Source organism: Ptychodera flava, chromosome 6, assembly GCF_041260155.1.
Source record: "Ptychodera flava strain L36383 chromosome 6, AS_Pfla_20210202, whole genome shotgun sequence".
NCBI lineage: Eukaryota > Metazoa > Hemichordata > Enteropneusta > Ptychoderidae > Ptychodera > Ptychodera flava.
The window spans coordinates 376,757-400,822 of NC_091933.1; the positions used below are offsets into that span (position 1 = coordinate 376,757).

A 24,066-nucleotide genomic window follows, 5' to 3' on the forward strand; every position below is an offset into this window, starting at 1 on the left:
ATAGCTCTCTATGGCTTCTCAGGAGATGTGGATGGCTAGCAAGTCTAAACACCCATCAAAGTTTTTTTTTACTGCCGTATTCTCTTTGATATTAATGATTGACATGCATTTATGTACAGCAGTTCTGGACATCTGGTTATGCATAGAAAGTGTGAAATACACTCACAGCTCATTCAAAATACTGTATTCACACTTTTAAATTGAAACTTTGAAATTCACATACTACAACTTACATGTCAATAATTTCACGTAAACAGAATACACACACACACACACACACACACACACACACACATATATATATATATATATATATATATATATATATATATATATATACAACAATTGATAAATACAAAGGTCACGACAACACAGCTTTGAAGTCAAGTGGTTACACCAATCAAATTGAATATGTCAAGACCAATCAATCAACGAAGAGAAGCAATAACAGGAAATGTAACATAAAATTTGGTTCAACCCCCTGCCCTTTCAGTAAAACATGGAAACTAACATCAGCATGAAATTTCATCAACTTGATGATAAACACTTTATATTTCACTTTTTCTCTAACATTCTCGGGGGTCACCCTGTTTTCGCAAGTTGGAATTTGGGGGGTCAGCCACTTTTTGATGTCCGCAAAAAATTTCAACCCCCCCCCCCCGCCAAAGAAACTGACCAGGCCCTTACGCGACGCGTTTTACCTTTACATAGTGACAAAGATTTTGTGGTTGGTGAGATTTTGAATAATAGTTTCTGTGGAACACTTGTGAATAGAGGTCTGCTTGTTTTTCTTATTCACTTACAATCAAAGATTGACCTCGGCCTCGTTTACTTCAGGTCGCTTTGTATCATTGAATAGCAGGCGTATACATCTCTCGTCGCCATGGCCGTAACCAGGACAAAAACGTAGTGTTTATATTCATCAGACAACACACGCAAAGTCGTCCCTTCACTATCAATATACAGGCGATTTGAAACGTTCGCTTAGGATTACCTTGTATAATTCACGTAAATTGTTGAAGTTTCGGGTTATTTGAGGTGAGTGCTTCCATAGTTTCTACGTGTCAGTCTGCACTACAACACCCGGCTTTGGGAGGTACCATTTAAACAGGTATTGAAATATGATACAATGATCACGCCATGTTTGAACACCGTAACTGTCGTTGTCTTCGGTGATGGTTGTTTCTGTTCTGTAATGATACGATAAAAAATCTGCTGTATTTGAATTGCGTTATGCTTTCAAAAATCATACCAAACATTCGAGATCTCATCATGTTCTTAGTTTGCCTTCTATAATGCACGATCTGATCAGAAACCCCTATAATCAGTTTCTTGTCAAGATTGCTGTATTAAAAATGAGAGTCAACGATGCAGCGCCCGCCATGCATAATATTCCATCGCTATTGTAAGCTTATTCACCTTCAATCAAAGGATTATTAGTTCGTCGCCTGCTCGTGAAATATTATTACACGATCCATTTTCGCGTTGTGCGATAATTTTAGGGTTTGTCGACATGAGCTACATGCCAACTTGCAAATTTGAGATTCGCTGTTCGATTGTTATTGCTATTGGACGGAAATGATAATTGGATCGTCATGGTCAATGTCAGAAATCCTATATGAACAAATTGCTTTTTCGTAACACGGCTGAGAAAACGCTGGCACGTCAATATGATCGTGCGATGTTACAGAGTTTGATTACAGCTCTGTACCGACAGATCGAATGTTTCAGCGACGGAAAAAAGTCCTACACTTCGTACGGATTCGTGTAACATTTGTAATCGCCTGCTACATGTTATAGTCTGTTACCATAGTTACCGATAAATCTGCCCACTTCCTAATATGCGTATTCAGAAAAGTGATCAAATAAGCGTAGAGAAAGAAGCTCAGCAACAGACTTACACTTTGATTTCTTCACTAGTTCCGTCCGTGCAAAAACGTAAACATTAAACCATGCAGCACAAAGAGACGGACCTTACTTTTTGTAGGCGAGCGATCGGGTCAGGGTCTGTGAGGTAGACGTTTTATATAGCACTTATAAAACTGTTTGAGGCAGGCCAAAAGCAAATGGACGTATTAAGTTGACGGGAGAGTCGACGGAGGCTAAGGCTGCGTTCGCAAAAATGGTGATTGGACGGGGCTGGAGTAATTCAGGTGGATTCGAAAATTCAAAGGGTAGTAGAGGGGGAGACTCAAAAGTGTTGTTCTGCCTACAGGGGGGGGGGGACTTGAAAAGAATTTAGTTCCCAACATTTGGATGTCATCCAATGGTTCTAACGTTAGTAATAATTAAAACAAAATCCGGAACCATTTTGTCACATTTTTAGTACTTGTATCTCAAAAACATGTAAAATTGTATGAATGCCATTAAATTTTCATAAAAACAACAAGTTGGTTGGTCTTGTAACGGGGCAGCAGCTGCAATTGCTGATAGTTTGTTCCATATTTCTATGCCATGTATCAAATAAAGTTTCTTGCTGTCTCCCTACAGCATACTGAAAAACACAATATTCAGTTTGTTAACAAAGCCCGTAGGCCTATATATAAATATAGTGATAACTGAATTAGAGTCAAGACTGAAAGTCATTTGTCAATGATACAAATGCATGGTACACGTATACAGGCTGTGTTGGCAAGCTGAATTCTGGACTTTTGAGGTCAGACATTGTTTCCATTAAATATTAGTTGTTGGATAAAGTAGTGGAAGGGTACTATGATCATACATGTATAATCAATGAATACTTAGAGGTTATCTGGGACACTTAAAGTCAAAGTATTTGCTTACATTAAAAGTACTTTGATATAGCAGTGGCAGCATAAATTCATAAGACTTATCAGCGGACATTTTAGAGGTTACTGGGGACACTTTTGAAGTCGGATTATTTTTTTTTTATCAATTCAATACTAGTTGTTGGTCAGAGCAATAGAGATATGGACCATAATCTGATTAGCACGGGGCACTTTAGAGGTCATGTGGGACATTTTTGAAGTCAAAGAAATTGCTTCAGTCGATTAGACGATGTAAAGCTTCCTTCTAAACTCTTCCTAGACTACCACGGTCCCTTTTCGATTTGTTAGGGGAGACTCAGAGATAAGTTTGCCAAATGTGAAATAATAGGCACAATCTCATCGTAGGGAAATCACATTTGAATGTATAATTCCATGTTACATTACTAGCCTCCTCAACAATGATGGTTATCTGTCCTGCGATAATCTCATAATGAACAATCTCCATGTGAATGAAGTGTTTCATTTGAATGTCACGATTAAGTTTTTCTCTTCAAAACGGTCAGAACTCGAACACTGCAAAACATCGGAAGAACAACTATTACTTTGGCTGTCATTTAAATAGAGAATTACTAAACTGGTCATCCTAAAATTAGGAAGACCCTATATCACTGAGGTAAAAGTGTTGTGATAATATGTACGGCTTAGATAGCCTTTGTTTCTCACTAAACCATCTCCATTCAAAGTGGTCGTACAGCCAAAAACTCGTGAATTTCAAAGCCCTTTCGCCATATCTCATACACAAACTATAGAGGGATGTGGATCAGAAACAACAATAATGGTTAGATCATTCATTTTACTCGTGTCAATTCTCCAGTACCATAGGCTTTGTTTCTCACTTACCTATTTCTAGTTTTAGCTCTTTTACAATTAAAGACTTTTATTCTTGTTTTGAGATCCAGTCTTCATGATCTGAACACTATTTTGTTTAATATTATTCTCCTTTGTTCGTTGTACTTTCAGAAAAACAAGATGAGCAAAGACGGGAAACGCTTTGATCCCATTTTATTGATGGAGTATCTGCAGGATGCAACATCACAACTTATCCGCGAGGTTAATCATATCCGTGGTGGTGAATATTCGTCCCTCTACCGACAGACCCGCAGTTTTTTAGATGCGTTACAGCGAACACCAAAAGTCCCCGAAAATGATCTCAACGCCCACAGCATTCGTACCATAAACGACGTCCGTGAATGTTACCATCATTCCAAAGAAATGGACGGTCCTGAAAGAACGACGCATTTCACAGTGGTTCTGGGCTACTTTCTCGATGTGTGTCAGGCAATTCGTGATCTGTCTGCACGCGTCAGTGAATGGATCGGAGGCGCCATTCGAGAATTAACCGTTCATCCGGACCAGGAATCTGCATGTCAAAAATCGCTGAAAGAAATCGACTTCATCGAAAAATTTCTGCAAGAAGACAATGATTTTATGGACTTAGGCAAATACAAGACGCTTCAAGAGTTGCGCGGACTTGATTGCATCGAGGTTTCAGCATGGGCCCCGGTTGTAAATCTGCTGCCGATTCTTCTGAAAACGCTTGACGAAATACCAGATATGGTAAGTGTAATTTTGTGTGGTAAGTTATCTGCCTGTCACCCGTTGAACGTTGGAGTTTTCGACCCGTTCGCCTGTCCCAGGGACATTCTCTTGACCAGAGCAATTTGTTCACAGTATCGGCAAGAGGTCCTTTAGCCCCCCCCCGGAATCACTTTAATCGCGGACTTTCCTTTGAGGGTGCACATCAAAGGCAACTTTTGGAGGGGTTTAGAATTAGGGTTAGGGCTAGTTTTAGGGTTAGCATACTTAAAATTGTTATATATACTGCTTAAGAAAAAAAATGAGGGGATTGGCCTTAAGGAACTCTTTCCATAGTACCACTGCTATAAATACTACATATCAAAAACTAAGAAATTAGGCAAAACAATGGTCCCTGATCATGGCTTCTTTCCAATTTCGAGCTATGGGGCGCATTAAATTTGTGTAGTTCTGTTCAGGCAGTCTGCTTTCCACACAATGTCATATTTAACATTTAATTTTCATATGTTGTATTGAATTCTGTTTATTTGAATGATCAGGGGACGAAGTTAGTTTGTACATAGACAGTGGAGGGGGGAAGCCCCCTCCACTGTCTATGGTTTGTACAAAGCAACCATCTGCTTCACAGAAACATAAAAAACTGACTTAATCCGACTGATGAAGACCTTTCCAGTCAGTTGTCGGTTCCAGAGCTCCAAAGTTTACTATTGCGATTCACGTTACTAGTAAAAGCCCTTTAAATACAAAGAATGGCCGTCCCGAAGACTTTCAATTAATGTGCACTGATAAGAAAGAGTGGTTGACCTTCAGCTCAGCTTACACAAGGTATAGGCACAGTTCTCTGACAATACACAAGCTATGCTGTCCAGGGATAAATGTAGAAGAACAGTATATTGTGATGACATTGTAACGACTACATAATAATGTGAAAAATTGTCGTGTGCGTAAGCAATTACGGGAATTTTAGACGTCGTCTGGCAAAACGTACATATGACTTGGAACGTAAAGTATGAGACACACAAAAATTGGTTTCATTTCGATTGTTACCATGGTTTCAATTTGCAGATAGCTGAATGGTTTGAAATTACCCGTGAATTAGGTATGGGTATATATGACCATTTGCTGACCAAGACTCCAGTTCCTACACCACCACAAACACCTAAAGACGAAATCATCACACAAAAAGGTGAGAATGATGCGTTACAACCATGTCCCAGTCGTCAACTCACTATGGCATTGGATTTGAAATACAGGTGTACATAGCATGTCATGATAAAAAAAGCTTCATCGTCAATCTTTTTAAACTTGACACATCTCGACCTTCAGATATAGCATGATGCAAGTTTCGAAGTCATAGCTGCGAGCAATCGACGAGTAATCGCCAACTTTGGAACGACGTAGCCATAACTGTGGTGGTGAGTTTCTGACGGGGTTTCTGCCTTTTACATATTGATTTCTTACTTCAACCGGCGAAAAGCCACAGAAGTCAAATTCATCACGTAAAAGGCAGGATCCCCGAGAGAAAACCACAGCTATGGACCCACAGTTAGGACTGCGCATGCCCTCATATTGAATACTGTCGACTATTGACGTCATGGGAAGTCAATGAAGCAGCTCGTATAAAAACGTGTTCTCGAGTGGTTTGATGCTGGGAGGGTATTTATTTTATTCAATCAGATGACGGAGAAGAGAGCATCGCTTAAATGCCGCGCGATCCTTTGGCGAGGAATGGTTTATCTTTATTTTGAGCACACTTAAGTGGGAATGACAAAAAATATTTATTGATGAGAGACAGTGTGGAACTTTTGCAATAGGAAATAGTGCTGGAGACTTCTTGTGGTGCAGTGGTTAGGGGCAGCACTGAGGAGTTTTAGGCAGTTGGGGAGTGAAACATTAACACTTTAAAAATACTCAAATTCCCTTTGGATAAAATTTCTTGAAGTCAGATAGGCTGGTTTGTTGCCCGTGTGATGTCTTCCAAATGCTACGGAATATATATCTCTTCACAGCCTTCCGAATCCTCCCATAGTAATCTGTTGCGTATAAGTAACATTGAGTATCCATGTTTACAGAAGCCTCTGTCTCACTCATATCAATCCATCTCAACAATACATCAGTGGGATAGCGGAAGCAAATCAATAATATTTGAATTGATCTAGATTATCTGTCTGATTAACTACATGGATGCAAGCAAGAGATGCATCATTTGACAGGGATCGCGAAAAGTGCCTTAAACAGTGGCCCGAACAAGCATAATATGACATGCAGTGTTTGTTTTTATGATATTTCCTCAACAATAGATATCAAATGATTAGTATCAAATGCACTGTTTATGTGCCAGTTTATCGATGAAAAAGCCAAAGACATGTTTTGTATGCAAGGCATTTATAACCGCAACTGAACAGTGAGAAAGTGGCGCCATAATTGAAATGAGACACCACAAAGAAAACGTCAACAGAGTTTCCAAGAACTGGCAAATGTAGTCTTGGAAAGTATTTGCTGATACGTTGCGTTGTTTGCGTCTTTACAAAATCTCATATTGCCGACCATGCCTACAACTAACACGATTGGAACTAATTTATTCATATTTTGCAAATTTCTCAAAAGTGTTTGGTGCCATTATAGCTGAATGTTGCAATATCGCAAACTACTCATAAAAACAAGTGTGTAATATAAAAAGAAAAGCAGATGAGATAACAGTTGTATATTAAATAGACATTACTTCACCATCCAATTATCCCAAATTAGTTCCAATCGTGTTTACCATTAATGCTACTAATACCTATTATTTTACTGTTTTCAGACAACAACTCCATGAAGGGTCGACCACCTTGGAAACCATCATCAACGAGTCCCCATGATCTATATCCAAAATTACCCATTCATCAACCATTTCCTAGATCTTAAATGGTCATGGTAATGCCCCAAGTCCGTGTCAAAGTTGTCATAAAAGAATTCAAATTCTAGGACACAGACATATTTAAAAGTAATAATTGTAGTTGAGTTGCCATTTATGCTTATCACTGAATACCTTAATAATTTACATTTAGCAATGTCTGTACACCTGACATTATCGATACACTGTCATTGGATATTAATTTGATGTCACAGTCTACCAAACTTCGATGCGACGTTGTTACAGTCGGAAGTGGATGTTCAAGTCATCAGTACACTGTTATAGATTTAACTGTTGAATTGTAGATTTCTATTGCCTATCTGTAAACGTTCACAGTATTGTTCATAAATCAAAACTCTGCTGATATTAACTTATCTGAATAGTCGTCGGCTTTGCCTTACAGTGAAGAAATTGAAAGACTCGCTTCCATGCAAAACATTAAGAAACAGATAAAATACAGGAACTTTGTGCGACGGCAAGTCATCACATCCTAAATTTAATAAATCAAATGACATGTAGAAACTTTAGCACAATATGCAAATAAAGGATCACAGGTCATATTGATATCAACAGATCGTTGTTGCTTTCCATGACAATAAGTCGGTATAATTTCTAGCCTAAATTTTTACGCCATTCTCTCTATAATCCAACAAATGGCCTGATGACTTCAAAATTTTGTGACTAAATTTAGACACTCGTACACATTTCTCACTTCAAATTGTCGTGTAATGGGGACTTCTCACTTCAAAGTTTTGCTTCTAAAAATTAGACTTTCCAACAATCCATGATATTAGCTGTCTAATTCTCTACTAAACATTGTTTCTTTTTGCAAGTGATTTTGGTCCCATCAACGCTGTTTAAAGTTTCATTTTTTGTTGTTAGGTGTATTTTGTTATTGAATTCCTCAATTGTCTTCTATCGTGTAAATTTCAGCTTTTCTTTTTCAAATTAAGGTTCCAAGACAAGAAATTGACCTTTTTAATCTAACAATTCTCTGGTTCTTAATAAGCTCAGAACCCCCGTAAATTATACGTTTTCTGAAAACCTAGATATAGGGAAACATTTTGATAACCACAGTGTCACCATTATTTACATAATTATCACATGACAAGTAATTTGCATAACCTTTCAAAAATCGGTTTTCCCTATGTTTTGTTTCAATACTTCAAAATATCTGACTCAAACTTGATGGAATGCAAGCTGTCACAACGCTCTTCCAAAGCGTGTCTCAGATTTTTTATATCTTGCTTAGTGTTTTTTTGAGCACAATTTTAAATAAATTAACTAGGGTTAAATTCACCGCTCTGGAAGTTTTTTGGGCGTAAAAATTGTTTAAGAAGGTTTAAAAAAATTCTGAGACATACTTTGGAAGATTCTTAAGACAGTTTGCACTCACACAAATTTCAGTCACATATCTTAAAGCATTGAAACAAAACGTAGGGAAAACCAATTTTTGAAAGGTTATACAAATTACCTGTCACGTGATAGTAATGTAAAGAATGGTGACATTATGGTAACAAAAATGTTCCCCTATATCTAGGCTTTCCGAAAATATATAATTTACGGGGGTTCTGAGCTTGTGAACCACTAGAGAATCGATAGCTAAAAAGGTCAATTTCTTGTCTTGGAACCTTAAATTTCTGCCAATTCAAGCACAGTACTACCTGCAGTGGTAGTGTACTCAACAACCGGTGTAGCTCTAACTTGAGGTACCCTGACTGGCAATAATGTCATGATTTCTAATATTACTGCTAACATAGCCTTGGGTCCATACCTCACAGTAAGTGAGGTTACCCACAATTCTCCATGATCTGTACACAGGGAGATCACTCACTGAACTGAAGCAAATTTCTTCTGTACACAGAACAGCTCGGTTCATATTTCAAAATTCTGGCAACATAGTTTTGATAATTATAATTTTCTGATTTCTCACTGTGAATAATGAGGTCAACCCCTTTTCCGCGGAGGAGATAGCAATTTGGAATTTTGTCGACATAGATATTTGACAGCCATACACAACATTTTCAAGGAAACTAATAAACTGCATATGTATTGGCAAAAGAAAGGGTATTGATTTTTTTAAAGTTCGTAACAAAGGAAATTTGCATGTTTGCCAGGTGATATAATGAGACCATCTCAGTTGCTGATAACTTTATCTTGACAAGTGTACAAGTTTTAGTTCCTCTAAACATTGACTTCTCATTCATTTTACTCTTGGATTTTAAACATAATAATTTTGGAACATATTTTTAACAAATAATCCTGAAATTAAATTCTAAGTTCAAAATAGTTCAGAAACTGATATAATTGAAAAGCCTTTAGCAAAAAAATATCTGAGTGAAAAAAACCAAGGGGAATTGTGGGTAGCCTCACTTACTATATACCTGTAGTGTTTTTAGACGAGATTTTGCCCTTTTTTCGGACAGGTTTTGACTTTTACGACTCTTGTCCGCAAAAGTTGTAAAAGTCAAAATCGACCCGTTTAAAAGGCAGAAAACCCGTCTGAAAACTCCATAGCTACTCCATAGCGGCTGTCAATGAACGGAAGTTTAGATTTTCTTACTTGCTAAAGGTCTTGAAAGAATAAAGTTCTGAACTCAACTTTGGCACCATTTTGAATCATTACGGTGATACTTTGCTTGACCGTATTGAAGGGATACGAACTCGTTCTCTTCAAAACCCGTGACGAGTACCATGTCGGTCAAACAAAGATCACTAAATATCACAAATGATATATAAAACTTGAACTTATGAAATAAAACTAAATAACGAATATTCTAAATATAGGGTGTTAAGCTTACAATTACTAAGCGTGACTTGGTAACTAAAAGTGAAAACTAGGCAATTATTGTTTCAATAAAAATAGTGTACAGACCAGATAGACGTGTTCTGTAGGCTTGAACTGTGTCGATTACGAACAGAATCCTGTGGACCAGTCACAAAATACGCAAACTATTCTTATGCGGCAGTCCATGAAGAGCTAGGACGTAGCATGCAGCATGCAGCAGTAGTAGAGAATTGAGTTTGACAAACAGTCTGCACTACAGCAAGAAACTTCAATCAACAGGACGTTCCTTAGTCACTGGAGCACAACAAAAATTAAGTGTTTCTGAAGAAGAACAGTCGGGACAGTGACAACTCAACGTAACGTCATTATCGCCGAAAAATCGAAATTTCACAGGAATGGCATTCACAACTAGGAAGCAAATGTGTGCGTGGAGTATGCAAGCCACACTGCGTGTACATGACAACGACGTGCAATGTGTGTGCTTCCAGAACGAACTCATGATCACACCTGGTATCGCATGAAATGTGTAAAACAACTTTGAATGTCCACCTGGTCACGCAAAAGAAACACAGTGACTACATTCGCATCGTCTGTAATCAATAAATAGATAGATCGACACCATACCATTGTTGTCTGTTGAATTCAGAGTGAATTTATTTATTTATTTATTTATTTATCAAACTCACACATATTCTCTTCCATCCCGTCCCCCAGCTATTAATTTTGCTCGTTCGTCAGTGGATATAATAGCTGAACAAAAGAAAGAACCAAGACGTGACAGTCAGATTGGTATCTTTTAAAAACTCCTCAAAAACATAATCTGGCTCTCAAATCAGTCGATTTTTTCACTCTTGCTACCAGCTTCCTCAATCATTTCCGATAAACTCTTCATCCTCTGCTAACAACCACTAAATTTTCCCCATTCTTGCAATTCTTTGCAGTAGAGTGGTGTGTTCTTATGAGCTGACAATGTTGATATTAGACTGCAGGATTCGTTGCTCTAGGCTGGGTTCTACCCTTCCCTCTTGAGACTGGACGCGGCCTTTCCTCATTCTGTCCACTAACAAAATGGTGTGGCCACCGATCAGATCTTCCAGTTTATATTGGTACTTACTACACCAGTTAGACGTCGTCGGTATTATTTCTTGAATTCTCCTCCTTGTTATGCATCTAGTGTAACGAATTCCAATTATATAAAGTTCATTTTCTTCTTCTTGGTCTCAGTTATATAGGGCAGAGGCCGCAAGTAATCGGTTGAATGATTATTTGTTTTAAAGTTGACGTTTAAATAATATTGATAACACCAAGTAACAGAGAATTTTTTATGGTAAATGCTTTCAGTCTCCATATACATCACTCAGTTGTATTGCACTTTAAACAGGTGAATGTAATTAAACAGTATTTAAGTGCTACTATAATACTCAAGTTTGTCAGATTAGTTTGTGGCAAGCGATAGTATTAATACAATATAGAATTATCAAATACAATTATTGTGTTTGTGTAGCGCAATTTTACATTCAAATGGCACGGCAATAAAAAACTTTGATATTTAAACTGCCGCAGAGGCGATAGAATATGGCCAATGTTACGACAGTGGATATCCTCCGGTAACAAGCAAAATTGCTGTGTCCTATTCTGGACTTTTTGTGACAGTACAGGGATTTGTGACGGTGTACGGTGTGACCTACAAAGAAAGAGATATCGGGTTACTATATTACAGCGACAACAAGTACACCAATGTTATCATTAACACAGAGATTAAAAAACCTGAAAAAGTAGCAATAACTCACGGGCAACATTGCACTCTCAATGTACTTTGTATGTACCAGTGTTTGTGTGTGTGTTTGTGTGTGTGTGTGTGTGTGTGTGTGTGTGTGTGTGTGTATGGTGTTAGGAGACAACCGTTCTGCCGCTTCGTTCACCACAGCATTTAGTACATCCACTGGCTATTGTCTGTATCACTAAAAGATACTCTTTTGGACATTTCTAGGAACATAAGGGACTGGACAGATTTTGCCAGGAGGCAGCCAAGCTTTTTTGTTTGTTTGTTTGTTTGTTTGTTTGTTTTTTAAACTTGGATGCACGATAAATATTTGGGGACAACTGTTATTTACTAATCAAGCATTTTTTATGCAATGGGGATAACTGTAGCTAATCCTATTGGAAACGAGATAAACCGAGATCAACTCGCAATGGTCACATTTATCTTTCAAATGTATTCAACCAACAACTGTTTTCTCTGTGCTCATTACTTTGTATTGCTTTGCTACGTACATGCCGATATGCTCAGCTGCGACAAATTGTGACTCTCCCCAAAATGCATGATGGGAATTACTCGACCCTTCTAAACTGGCTTGGGCGAAAACTGATGACCCACATCTGAACCACCAGCCCACTGTCTTTTAACGTCTACCAAGTTCCTAAAAAGAATATGATAAGAAAAGTAGCGATACGATAAAATTAAATTACCTACTGCACAGAGGCTTGGGATTTAGAAAATAGACGGAGATGAACGAAGCACTATGACACTTGGTTAGTCATAGCTGTGGGTCCATAGCTGTGGTGTTTTCGGACGGGATTTCTGCCTTTTACGGACTGGTTTTGACTTTTAGGGACTGGTCAGTTTCTTCGGCCTGGGGGGGGGCGGTGGATTATTTTTTGCCGACGTCAAAAAGTGGCTGACCCCCCCTATTCCAAATTTTGAAAACAGGGTGACCCCCCTATTCCAAATTTCGAAAACAGGGTGACCCCCCCCCCCGGCGCGACAAAGGTAAAACAAAAGGTGGACATAAATTATATATATATATATATATATATATATATATATATATATATATATATATATATATATATATATTATATTTTACAATTTACATATATTTATATTTTAAATAGTCATTCTATGTTTTAGTGAAATTGTTGACATGTCAGTTGTAAGATAGGAATTTCAAAGTGTCAATCTTAAGTTTAAATACAGTACATTTTGAATGAGCTGTATTTTGAATGAGCTGTGAATGTATTTCACACTTTCTCTGCTTAACCAGATGTCCTGAACTGTTGTACAGAAATGGATGTCAATCATTAATATCAAAGAGGAAAAAGCAGTGAATCAAAAACTTTGATGGGTGTTAAGACTTGCCAACCATCCAATTAAATCTACTGAGGAGCCATAGAGAGCTTTTTTAGCCAAATCTGATGTGTACAGTGTCTGAGAGGACCTTTTCTTGTGTAACATTGAAACCATAAAAGCACAGCTAATAATGACAAAAACTGCCTTTTTTAACTGTTATTTTGTTCATAAAAAGCATCTTTCTACAGAAAACCTATGAAACAAAGGAAAATAATTGCATCAATGAGAAGGAAAGATATCTTGTCATTTTTCTATCTCTAAAATACGTCACTGTATCAAATATATATTGTGAAATATTTGTGCATGTTGCTTTCTCATACTGAATTCTCACAGAGAGAACAGAAAAGTATCAGGAATTTGTCATCCTTTTCATATGAAATGCAGATTTCATAATGGTACACTTTCACTTAGCAAACATCAAGATATCTTGAAAGTATGGCGCCCGAAGGACGCGCCAAAAAATATGAAACATCCTGATATCTCTGATATATATGCCTTGTATATTAAAGTCATGCCCTGAAGAGCATGCTGAAAGATGTATGATATATTAAAGTAATGAGCTTGAAGAGCACGCTGAAAAATATTGAACATACAGATATCTCTGATGTATGTATGCTTGATATGTTAAAGTTGGGCGTGCTGAAAAATATGACTGATTTAAAGTTACGCGCCCGAAGGGCGCGCCAAAAAATACAACTGAATGATGAAATTTGTGGCTGACACTAGCATTTTAGGCAATGATGAGCCTGTGTCAAAATTCAAAAACACACTGACCCCCCTATTGGGCATTTCAAAAACATGGTGACCCCCCCCCCTATCACCAAAGTCAAAAACAGGGTGACCCCCCCCCATGAATCCACCGGCCCCCCCCCCAGGCTGAAGAAACTGACCAGTCCCTTACGTTCCACAGGGTTAAAAACGTAAAAGTCAAAACCAGCTCTGAAAAGGCAGAAATCCTGTCCGAAAACAGCACAGCTATGGACCCTCAGCTAGGTTCGTCAGTGCGTACAGCAGTTTGATAACTAACCGATGACATATCTTGTACAGCCTGCTCCATTTCAATCGGGTCAGTCGTTGATGGCTTCTTCTCAGCATAGCTTGTAAACCAAGGGCGATATTACCTGGCTGTCAAGGTCGCTTGGGTCATTAGGTCCTGTGTAAATACAGAAATAAATTTTAAACGTGCACACTCGCTCGTTAATTGATTTGGTGGTTAAGTATGCGATAGAATATAAATCAACTGTGTATTAATCATGGAAATACACGGCATAATCATTCAATTTTTCTCCGGTGATAAATTGTAAAAGGCAAGGAAGTGCATTATGCTGAACAACATATTACCTCATTTATTTTTTCACTAATTCGGTTTGCTGCGATCATGTATTTCACATATGCAAATTCTAATAATTAAATTGTGTGCACTATATTTCAACCTATATTTATGGGAGAGCAAGATTCTGTGAGCATGCACATTTACAACTACCATCCACTGAGAAACATCATTAATAGACTTTTATTTGAAAAGTATCCAGGGTAAACTTTGCTACATTAAAGTAGTTGACTGGAAAGATCTGTAGTAACAGTATGGATTTCTGATCAGTGAGATGACAGTATAGTAGGGTCAGATTCCATCGTATTTTAATGGTTTCTTAGACACTTCCTGATACTTTGTGAGCTTCCTTACCTGTAATGAAAGAAACGATGTCCAATTACCATAGTCACAACGATTTCTAACGGACTGTACCAAAGATATGATAAATGAAGAAAAGACGCGAATCCATTCCTAAATACGAAGACAAGAAACACGTGCACCAAAGGATTCAAAGGACATCATCAGTGTCTCAAAATGAGGTGCTTGTATCTAGTGTGAAATACTGGCACTCTTGAAGAAAGGCCAGTCACATGTTAGGGACTGGTCAGTTTCTTCGGCCTGGGGGGGCCGGTGGATTATTTTTTGCCGACGTCAAAAAGTGGCTGACCCCCCTATTCCAAATTTTGAAAACAGGGTGACCCCCCCCATTCCAAATTTCGAAAACAGGGTGACCCCCCCCGGCGCGCGACATAGGTAAAAGAAAAGGTGGACATAAATTTTATATAAATATATATATTATATATATATATATATATATATATATATATATATATATATATATATATATATATTATATTTTACATTTTACATACATTTATATTTAAATAGTCATTCTATGTTTTAATGAAATTGTTGACATGTCAGTTGTAAGATAGGAATTTCAAAGTGTCAATCTTAAAGTTTGAATACAGTACATTTTGAATGAGCTGTATTTTGAATGAGCTGTGAATGTATTTCACACTTTCTATGCTTAACCAGATGTCCTGAACTGTTGTACAGAAATGGATGTCAATCATTAATATCAAAGAGGAAAAAGCAGTGAATTAAAAATTTTGATGGGTGTTAAGACTTGCCAACCATCCTATTAAATCTCCTGAGGAGCCATAGAGAGGTTTTTTAGACAATCTGATGTATACAGTGTCTGAGAGGACCTTTTCTGGTAACATTGAAACCATAAAAGCACAGCTAATAATGACAAAAACTGCCTTCTTTAACTGTTATTTTGTTCACAACATTTTTCTATATCTAAAATAAGTCATTGCATCAAATATATATTGTATTTGTGCATGTTGCTTTCTCATACTGAATTCTCATAGAGAGAACAGAAAAGTATCAGGAATTTGTCATCCTTTTCATATGAAATGCAGATTTCATAATGGTACACTTTCACTAAGCAAACATCAAGATATCTCTGATTTATTAAAGTATGGCGCCCGAAGGGCGCGCCGAAAAATATGAAACATCCTGATATCTCTGATATATATGCCTTGTATATTAAAGTCATGCACCTGAAGGGCATGCTGAAAAATGTCTGATATATTAAAGTAATGAACTTGAAGAGCACGCTGAAAAATATTGAACATACAGATATCTCTGATGTATGTATGCTTGATATGTTAAAGTTGGGCGTGCTGAAAAATATGACTGATTATTAAAGTTACGCGCCCGAAGGGCGCGCCGAAAAATAAAACTGAATGATGAAATTTGTGGCTGACACTAGCATTTTAAGCAATGATGAGCCTGTGTCAAAATTCAAAAAACACACTGACCCCCCCTATTGGGCATTTCAAAAACATGGTGACCCCCCCCCATCACCAAAGTCAAAAATAGGGTGAACCCCCCCCCCCCCCCATGAATCCACCGGCCCCCCCAGGCTGAAGAAACTGACCAGTCCCTTAGGGCCTCGGCAGAATTAATAGGGGAGGGCTGGTGCGATTCAAAAACTGCTTGCGTGAAAAGCACTGGCCTTCCCCGATTGCTTGTACAATAAATGCTGACTCTCCCTCTTTTCCTTGCTCAAAAACAAATGACCCCCTACCCGCTATGCTAAATACTTTGATATAAATCCTCTGACCAATGTAAGTATTACATGAATGTTTATGAAAAGGCATTTCCCCTAATTTGGGCAACAGGCGCTCGTGGGCTGAGTAGTCTGCTTGATTGAGCGATCGATCGATCGTCTGCTCGATCGCGTTCTCTTTGATCTGCCCTCCACCACCGCAACTACAGGGCAGAACAAAGAGTATGTGATCGAGCAGACGATCGATCGATCAAGCAGACTTTCCAGCTCAAGAGCGCCAGTGGTTTTGGCTCTAATATATAATTATAGTGGTTCCCGCGTTTTTTTTAAGATGTGGAAACAAGTCACTCTTTCTGAACAAGGCATTATTAGTTCTTCTTATAGAAACCAATTAACAGATCAGAAATGAGTTGAATGGATTACAAAACTACGAGCCAGAAGGTGACACAAACAATTATATTGGCAGATTTTTTCTGAAACCGGTCATTGCTTACTACTATCAAGAAAATAATACCAAATATTTAAAGCCTAAGTCTCTTACTCACGCGGCTACAGAAAGTTCGCCCCCTGTAGTTGTTCCAAGGACCATGGTGGTCATTTCCGGAGAAGTCAGTAAGTTCGTGTAATTCGACGCTAGCAAGCATTCTTCAGTTGATAAAAGTAACATGGGCCATGATGGTGGGTATATAAATTTACCAATCAATATAACCATGGCGACGGAGATGCCGGCAAGAGCACCGAATATAACACCCTGTAAGATATTGCATATTGTGCCTTTCCACTTATTGCAAAAGGATATTTGTGATCAGAATCAAAAGGTGACACGAAAAGATATTTTTAATAGAATTTAATATAATTAAATATAATTTTAATATAATTTAATAGAATTTAGACACTTTGCCAATTCTTGTGGGATAATAATGAAGCTGGAGCATATAATTGAAAAGCAGGATGGCGTGCACAGTCATATACAAGTTTATACAATTCCAGCTTGTGACATCATCAGTGCAACCTATGTGAACACACTGATGTTGCTTCATAACGCTGTTATGTAAGTAACACGAGTGAAAACAGTGACCACCTCACAAAGAACACCGCCCTCTTTATGATGTCTACTGAGCACCAAGAGTGTGACGTTCTTCATGAGGTATGTATGGAGACCTAACAAGCTGTTTTCATTACTCTGCAAGTGATGTAAGAAGTCTCTTCGCAAACTGGTAAAAATTTAAGTCATCTTTTAAAATAACCTTATGAGTTTTACATTAATGTGATATCCGTAACTGCATACCCTCTAGGATCCGTTCAACCATACACTATTTACTGAAGCCTTTCTATCGCCCACATGTGCATATGTTCATAAAATTCAGCCAAAATTGCTAAGAACAAGCCCCTGCAAATTTAACTCACCACACAAATGCTCACTATCCAGAAATTAAAGCCTATTGTGATGGCACAATGTTCTCAGAGTATTCAGCTAATCAATGGTGCAAATATTTTCAAAGGAGATATAGAATCAGAAATATCAGAAACAACTCTCCCCAATTAAGTATCTGATCTTAATCCGTGAGCGTATAGTCTGTACTATAGGAACTTGACGTTGGAATGTGCATTCAATCAATATTTGTTCGTTTGTGTTATTATAAGAATATCGCTTTTTAGTGGACAAATCTTATTGAATTATCATTTCTGTGATAACTCTTTTCTTCAAATGTGTGGCTAACAGTTTGAACTGGGATGGTTTGCATAACAAGGTCAAGTACATTACACCACCGTATACGATGTCAAATGAATCACTGTCACGTGCACGACAGAGCCTATACTCACTCACGACCGACGCCAAAGGTAGTTTAGGGAGACACTCTGTTTAGGTTTGCCGTGGTATTTCACCAAGCTTAGCGTTAACATGCAAGTTATAAGGAAAGTGGACATAAAAACGATTTACAAATATCGACTCGGTATACATTTTCAACATCGCCGCAGTTATACTTTGATGTGACTCGGTTTCCTATCATCTCATATAGTTTTGAAAACATTTTAAGAGTCACATGAGCCTGTGCGCAAAACTTAACTTCATAAATTGAGGATCGGCGAGCTGTAGAGTAACAACATATTTACGTTTAAGTGGATATGACATTGTTTCCTTCAAACTACCACAGAGATATTTTCTGACTAAATATCAAATGAATGTGTATGTTGCGATGTGATGTTTTGTTATGTAGTTTATTTGGTGTGGTGTTTGTAGCCATGCAGGTGTAACGTGGCGTGGATTGATGTGGTGTGCTTTGACATGGGTTGTCGGGAGTATGTGTGGTTTTGAATGTTGTATACTTACGACACTGTTCGTCCATGGAAAAAAAATTCCGAGTGTAAACATACCAAACACAGGAGCAAGAATTAGATTTCCTAGGGACAAAGCTAATTGTAGAATCAAACCCATCTGTGAAACTACCAGTATAAGTGCGAGAGCAACCAGTCCATACATTATGCCTGGAAACCAACAAAAGAAATACGAAATATTTACAATCATGCTTTAATATCGCATATAGCCCGTCAGCTCGCGCAGAGTTAGATTGGAAAGGTAATTTCATTGATAATGACAGTTCATTGTTCAAAGTCGTTGTTTTATTTGATAAAAACTTTCAGGCGTTATACTCGTCACGGCTAATTTAACACCTAGGATTACACAGGCTTGGTAAGACTTAAATCAATTGAAATTTACTCAGATCGAGTGTCTGCTATAATATGTTGATATCATGTCTTTCACAGCACCATTAATGTACTTACAAAGTCCTTTGGAAATCATTGTTGCTTTTCTGTCAGTCATTGTCGAGGCGCATGAACATTTTTTGATGAGATCTTCCAAAGTTACAGCCGATAGTGAATGTAACCCCGATGACAGCGTACTTACAAATGAAAAGAAAAGCAAAACGTGTATATATCATCAGTTTTACTATTACGATGTATCAACAAATTCCGAAGCAATGCCAAATACTTTGCTTTGTTCATATATTGTAACTTTAAATCGTTCATGCATGCATATGAAACTTGGCGCGGGCTAGCTGACGGCGTATGAAAGAAGGTATGAGAACAGTAAAATGTGCCATTCTCATTTCAATCTACATGGTCTGGACTAGTGATAATATCACCATGGCTTCCATTGCGATTCGATGAGGACAGTAACAGTACAGAAATCTAATAACGCATTTTGAAAAATAATCTTTAAAAACTTTATATTGATGGGATAAAGTATATTTATTGTAAACTGATATTTTGCCTCCATTAAGATCTGTAGATCTCAGGCTTAGTTACCTTAAAGCAGCACCGCAGACAGCTGACAGAAATAAACCAGAAAATCCTGGTAGTCGTGCAAACTTATCGGCGATAAAGTAAGCCATTCTCTGCAATAGGAAGAAGTTCGTTCCAGTTGAAAGAATTTCAAATCTGTTTTGCCTACTTTTTCCGTGTATCGCAAACGTCCATTAGTCTGTGTGCCATTGTCCACCGGTCCGCCAGTCTGTCTTCGTATGTTTCTCTAGTTAAACGAGATCACCTCTACGTCTCCGGTGTTATTTTAGTAAGTATACATTTTTGATGTTTGGTTTTATTCCCATAGCAATATAAAAGAACGCCATTATGTTTTTGAAAACTCAAAACAAAGTATTCTCTTTATTCCTCAAACTTTAATACAATATCCTTATAATATAATGTTGAATGTGGCGGATTAAGGATTGTTGGGTTCAGGAAGTGTACCACAAAAGCTAGGTAGCTCTTCATTCGTTATGTTTATTTCAAAGCCTCGTAGAAATATGTCACGAGAGTTATCAAAATCATAAATTATTTAATGGATGATCACAGGGAAACAAAAAAATTATTTGAATTTTCTCATGTCTGATGTCATATAAAAACAAAACATTATTAAGAACATTTTATCGCAAGTCAATAGACCTGCAATTAACTCATCGTATTGTCACGTAGCGTGGGCTTGATATAGCAGTAGACGTATAAGAGACGGCACGATACACCGAAATATATTCTAAGTCGTAGCACTTTATTCAGCTGAGTAACATAAGTTACACGGTAAAACTTCTATGTCTCACACTAGTCTAATAATAGGCGTCGGTCACGGTCAGTGTCGTCTCGAGCGTCGCAACAGGTTCTCTACAGGTTCTACAGCTTCTACAGGTTCTCCATAGACAGTGGAGGGAAGTCTTCCCCCTCCACTGTCTATGGTTCTACAGCTTCTACAGGTTCTCCAAAGACGTGGTCCACCACAGTCAAACAGACTGGGCTTCTCACTAAAGTCGGTACGTCAGAGTCTCAGAGCGTCTACATCTCTGTACAGGAACACGTCAAGACGTGAAGCGAAGTGAAGTGAAGTGAAGTGTCTCTCTATCTAGAATGTATACAACTTAAATCGTCTCTAAATCTGCATATTGTCATGCTTTTGATATGCATCTATAATTAACTAAAAGAGAGTCGGCATACGTGAAAGACAGTAAGGTCGCTCCCATCAGTAATCTGTCAACATAACGCAGGAGGTCCTGCTTAAGCGTCCGGTCGGTGTTAATGACTTAAGCTGTTGTTAAAACAATACATTCACTAAAGACGGATGAACGGTTACATCAGAGGTCACGAAAATAAACAAGGGAGTCGTTCTCACGATGCACCACGTGCAGAAGGGGTTACTATAGGTCACTGTCGGTCATTCATTGTCAGTCATACAAACTAAATTCAAGTCATAAAATATCATATAATATTAACTATCGAGTGGCTACGTCACAGTATACTACTTTATTTTGACAATAGTGTAGTTTTCCTGTTCCGAATACTGCACCAATAAATTCCTGCAGAATAGTAAGTTCAGCCAACCAACTGGATAACAGCTTCCGAGATGCTGCACATTAGCCCATAAATTGGGGCATACGATGTTAAATGGACTATTGTTTTAACAGAATTTTCAATAATGATGAACAAGGCATAATAGAAATGGCCGAAGGCACTAGAGGGCATCAATATCTGTGTACAAGTTAATTATAATTACCTGGTCAGCGACTTCGACATAACCGGCCGTCAGAGGGTCACATTTAGCATAGGTTGCGTACATAACGACACCACAGAAACATAGCAGCGATATGATAGATATGACGATGGGTAAACTCAAATACAAAGCTCTGAAAAGAGGTAATAGTTGTGTGTACACAATAGAATGACTTTTACAGGATACAGCTGGTCATGCAATGGATATGACACAATCACAATTGTCAATAACGTCTTTCAGGTGGTAGAAGTGTTTCCCACCTCGCCGTTATTTTAACACGTCAATGATACTACTAAACTTATTTAAAGTACTAGTATCGCCTGTTTATTGAGTGCTCGGTACAAACAGCGTCACACATTTCTTGACTTACTTTTGACCAGCTCTTATACTTGGACAGCTGAAAAAGCGCTGGGCGGTCGCTTGGCTGATCCCATAAGTAGGTAGAAAACCTAATGTTAGACCAATGTACATAGACCACATGGTATGACGAACAGTTGGATCCAAGCTCCAGCTGAAAAGAAGGATTGTAGTAGCTGTATCTATTCATGCACTCATCATGAAATATGGTCCACGAGCTAATTGTTCGCCAATAAGCTTGTCGTATACAAAGCAGATAAATTTACAAACCATAACGATTTGTTTTTAATTAGAATTATATTAAAATTTCATCTTTAAAGTGACACCGCTAATTACAACAGTAACCTCTGTGTATCGATTCCCTAACCTCTTTTGGTGTTGCTTTGTCTGTGCAGAACCCTCAGAATCCCTTCCTTCCGATCATTCTCTTGAGACTTTGTCAATAACGCTTAAATTATCCATAGAATAGAGTAAGATGAATTTTCACATTAGTTTATATCTTTAAACCGTCATGACATTAAAATTTGTCTTAATTTGAAAGGCTATAACTAAATTGTCTACCAGTCCACCATCAGTACAATTTGGACTCACCCACCCCACATTATAGACACATGAATTTAGTAAGGGAAGAACAATTTCTTTCTTTGGTTCCCTGACCAAGTATAAACGAATAAAGGGAAAGCTTTCATTGAGGTAAACGTCTCAAACGCAATTTTCTATCACATTTACTTAACTCTATTGAGAGAAACTGCATGGATTAACATTCTCGAAAAGCATGAAAAGAGTATAACTCGACTAAGATAAGAGGGGAGCGATTGTCAAGTCACTGCAATTTCTCAAAAGAATTCTAAATTCTAAAAGAAATCTTCGTTGTGACCAAACACAACAATAGGTTTATTCTATCGATAGTAAATTTAAAATGACAATATGGCAAAGGAACCCTACATCTGAACATCAAAGCCTTAGATGAAGCTTTTTTCTCGATGGAACTGTCAGCTGACAGATGAGAAATGCAAATTGGTAACTCTACTATTACTGTACTGATCATCTGAGTCCCAAATAGCGTCAATGACACTTTGTTCACATTTTGCTAGATATGGCAGACCAAAGTGGACTGTGTGTGTACAACATTTAATAACTTCAATGGGCCTTAGCTTGTAATAATCATAATGTCAAGTGCATTTGAACACATTTTGATGCACCGTCCATCAAATACCAAGGCGGAGTATGTAATGGTTGGCAACTGTTGCAATGGACACACTCATACACAATACCATGCAGCCTGGTACATCAAAATTAGTGATACAATCTACCATACCAAGGTAAATATGTTCTCTTGTAATATTGTATCACATAAAATTAATGTTTATAATATTTGGTAATTCATCAAGCAGTAATATTTAAGACAGGTTATTGTCAATGACATAGTCCCTACTTGAATAATGAATTTGGAAACCATTGTCGGAAATGATGGTTGAGTGATATTGGTCATCAGATATACCGACAATAGGGAGAAAATGTTGTATTGATGTACATTTGCAGTTGATGTTTGATCTTTGAGTGAAATAATGAAGTCAGCTAAATTTGAAAAAAAAAAATGTTGGATTTGCAATCAATGGTTGCAATGTGGTTATAACTTATATGAAATCTGAGTGTTGGTTTGTGAGAAAGATAAATATGGGTGGACAGATGTAGCAGTCAATTGGAATGTCTGTAGGTGTTGTAAATTTTTCCAAATTGTTGATCTGCCAATGGATGAAGCTCAGTTTTACAAGCACAAGAGTAAAAGGTTAGTTGACCCAAAAGTACAGGGCACAAAAAAAAATGCTTTTTTACTTCATTTGCATTTCTGCATTTACCTGTTCATTTGAACAACAACTCCAACCCTGGGTGCACCTGTACACAAAATACTGAGAGTAAAGACAACAGGTACTGCACTTTTTGAGTTTTAGATGTGGACAGACATACATACATACACACGTACATACATACACCCATACATACATACATACGTACATACCTACATACATACATACATACATACATACATACATACATACATACATACATACGTCACCAACTTACCGTATAAGCTCTCTTTAGTATATATAGGCCTACATATACATAAAGTAAATGACAG

The 24,066-nt window shown here is 37.7% G+C and overlaps 2 protein-coding genes across 2 annotated transcripts; one reads left to right on the plus strand and one right to left on the minus strand.

Annotated features, from left to right (window-relative positions):
* Nucleotides 1-699: 699 nt before the first annotated feature.
* LOC139134526 (uncharacterized) lies at nt 700-7,791 on the plus strand. Its single transcript, XM_070701385.1, has 4 exons — nt 700-1,038; nt 3,750-4,346; nt 5,391-5,511; nt 7,129-7,791. The coding sequence occupies exons 2-4, from the start codon at nt 3,759-3,761 to the stop codon at nt 7,230-7,232; spliced, it is 813 nt and encodes a 270-aa protein (XP_070557486.1). The 5' UTR covers nt 700-1,038; nt 3,750-3,758; the 3' UTR covers nt 7,233-7,791.
* Nucleotides 7,792-10,641: 2,850 nt separating this feature from the next.
* Nucleotides 10,642-21,696, minus strand: LOC139134527 (sodium-coupled monocarboxylate transporter 1-like). The gene is made up of 8 exons (XM_070701386.1): nt 21,573-21,696; nt 19,841-19,929; nt 19,316-19,434; nt 18,864-19,018; nt 17,077-17,282; nt 14,824-14,922; nt 14,167-14,292; nt 10,642-11,693 (listed from the first exon to the last, which is right to left on the minus strand). Exons 1-7 carry the CDS (start codon nt 21,633-21,635, stop codon nt 14,286-14,288), a joined length of 738 nt encoding a protein of 245 aa, XP_070557487.1. The 5' UTR covers nt 21,636-21,696; the 3' UTR covers nt 10,642-11,693; nt 14,167-14,285.
* Nucleotides 21,697-24,066: the final 2,370 nt, after the last annotated feature.

Bases quoted from the DNA above. Each gene is read 5' to 3' on its own strand.
- LOC139134526 (XM_070701385.1), top strand. From the start codon at position 3,759: ATGAGCAAAGACGGGAAACGCTTTGATCCCATTTTATTGATGGAGTAT. The intron at 4,347-5,390 runs GTAAGTGTAATT...TTCAATTTGCAG, and splicing joins TTGACGAAATACCAGATATG to ATAGCTGAATGGTTTGAAAT. The intron at 5,512-7,128 runs GTGAGAATGATG...TACTGTTTTCAG, and splicing joins CGAAATCATCACACAAAAAG to ACAACAACTCCATGAAGGGT.
- LOC139134527 (XM_070701386.1), bottom strand. From the start codon at position 21,635: ATGTACGCAACCTATGCTAAATGTGACCCTCTGACGGCCGGTTATGTC. The intron at 19,930-21,572 runs GTAATTATAATT...TTCCTATTGCAG, and splicing joins ATGTCGAAGTCGCTGACCAG to AGAATGGCTTACTTTATCGC. The intron at 14,923-17,076 runs GTGAGTAAGAGA...CTTCGTATTTAG, and splicing joins GGCGAACTTTCTGTAGCCGC to GAATGGATTCGCGTCTTTTC.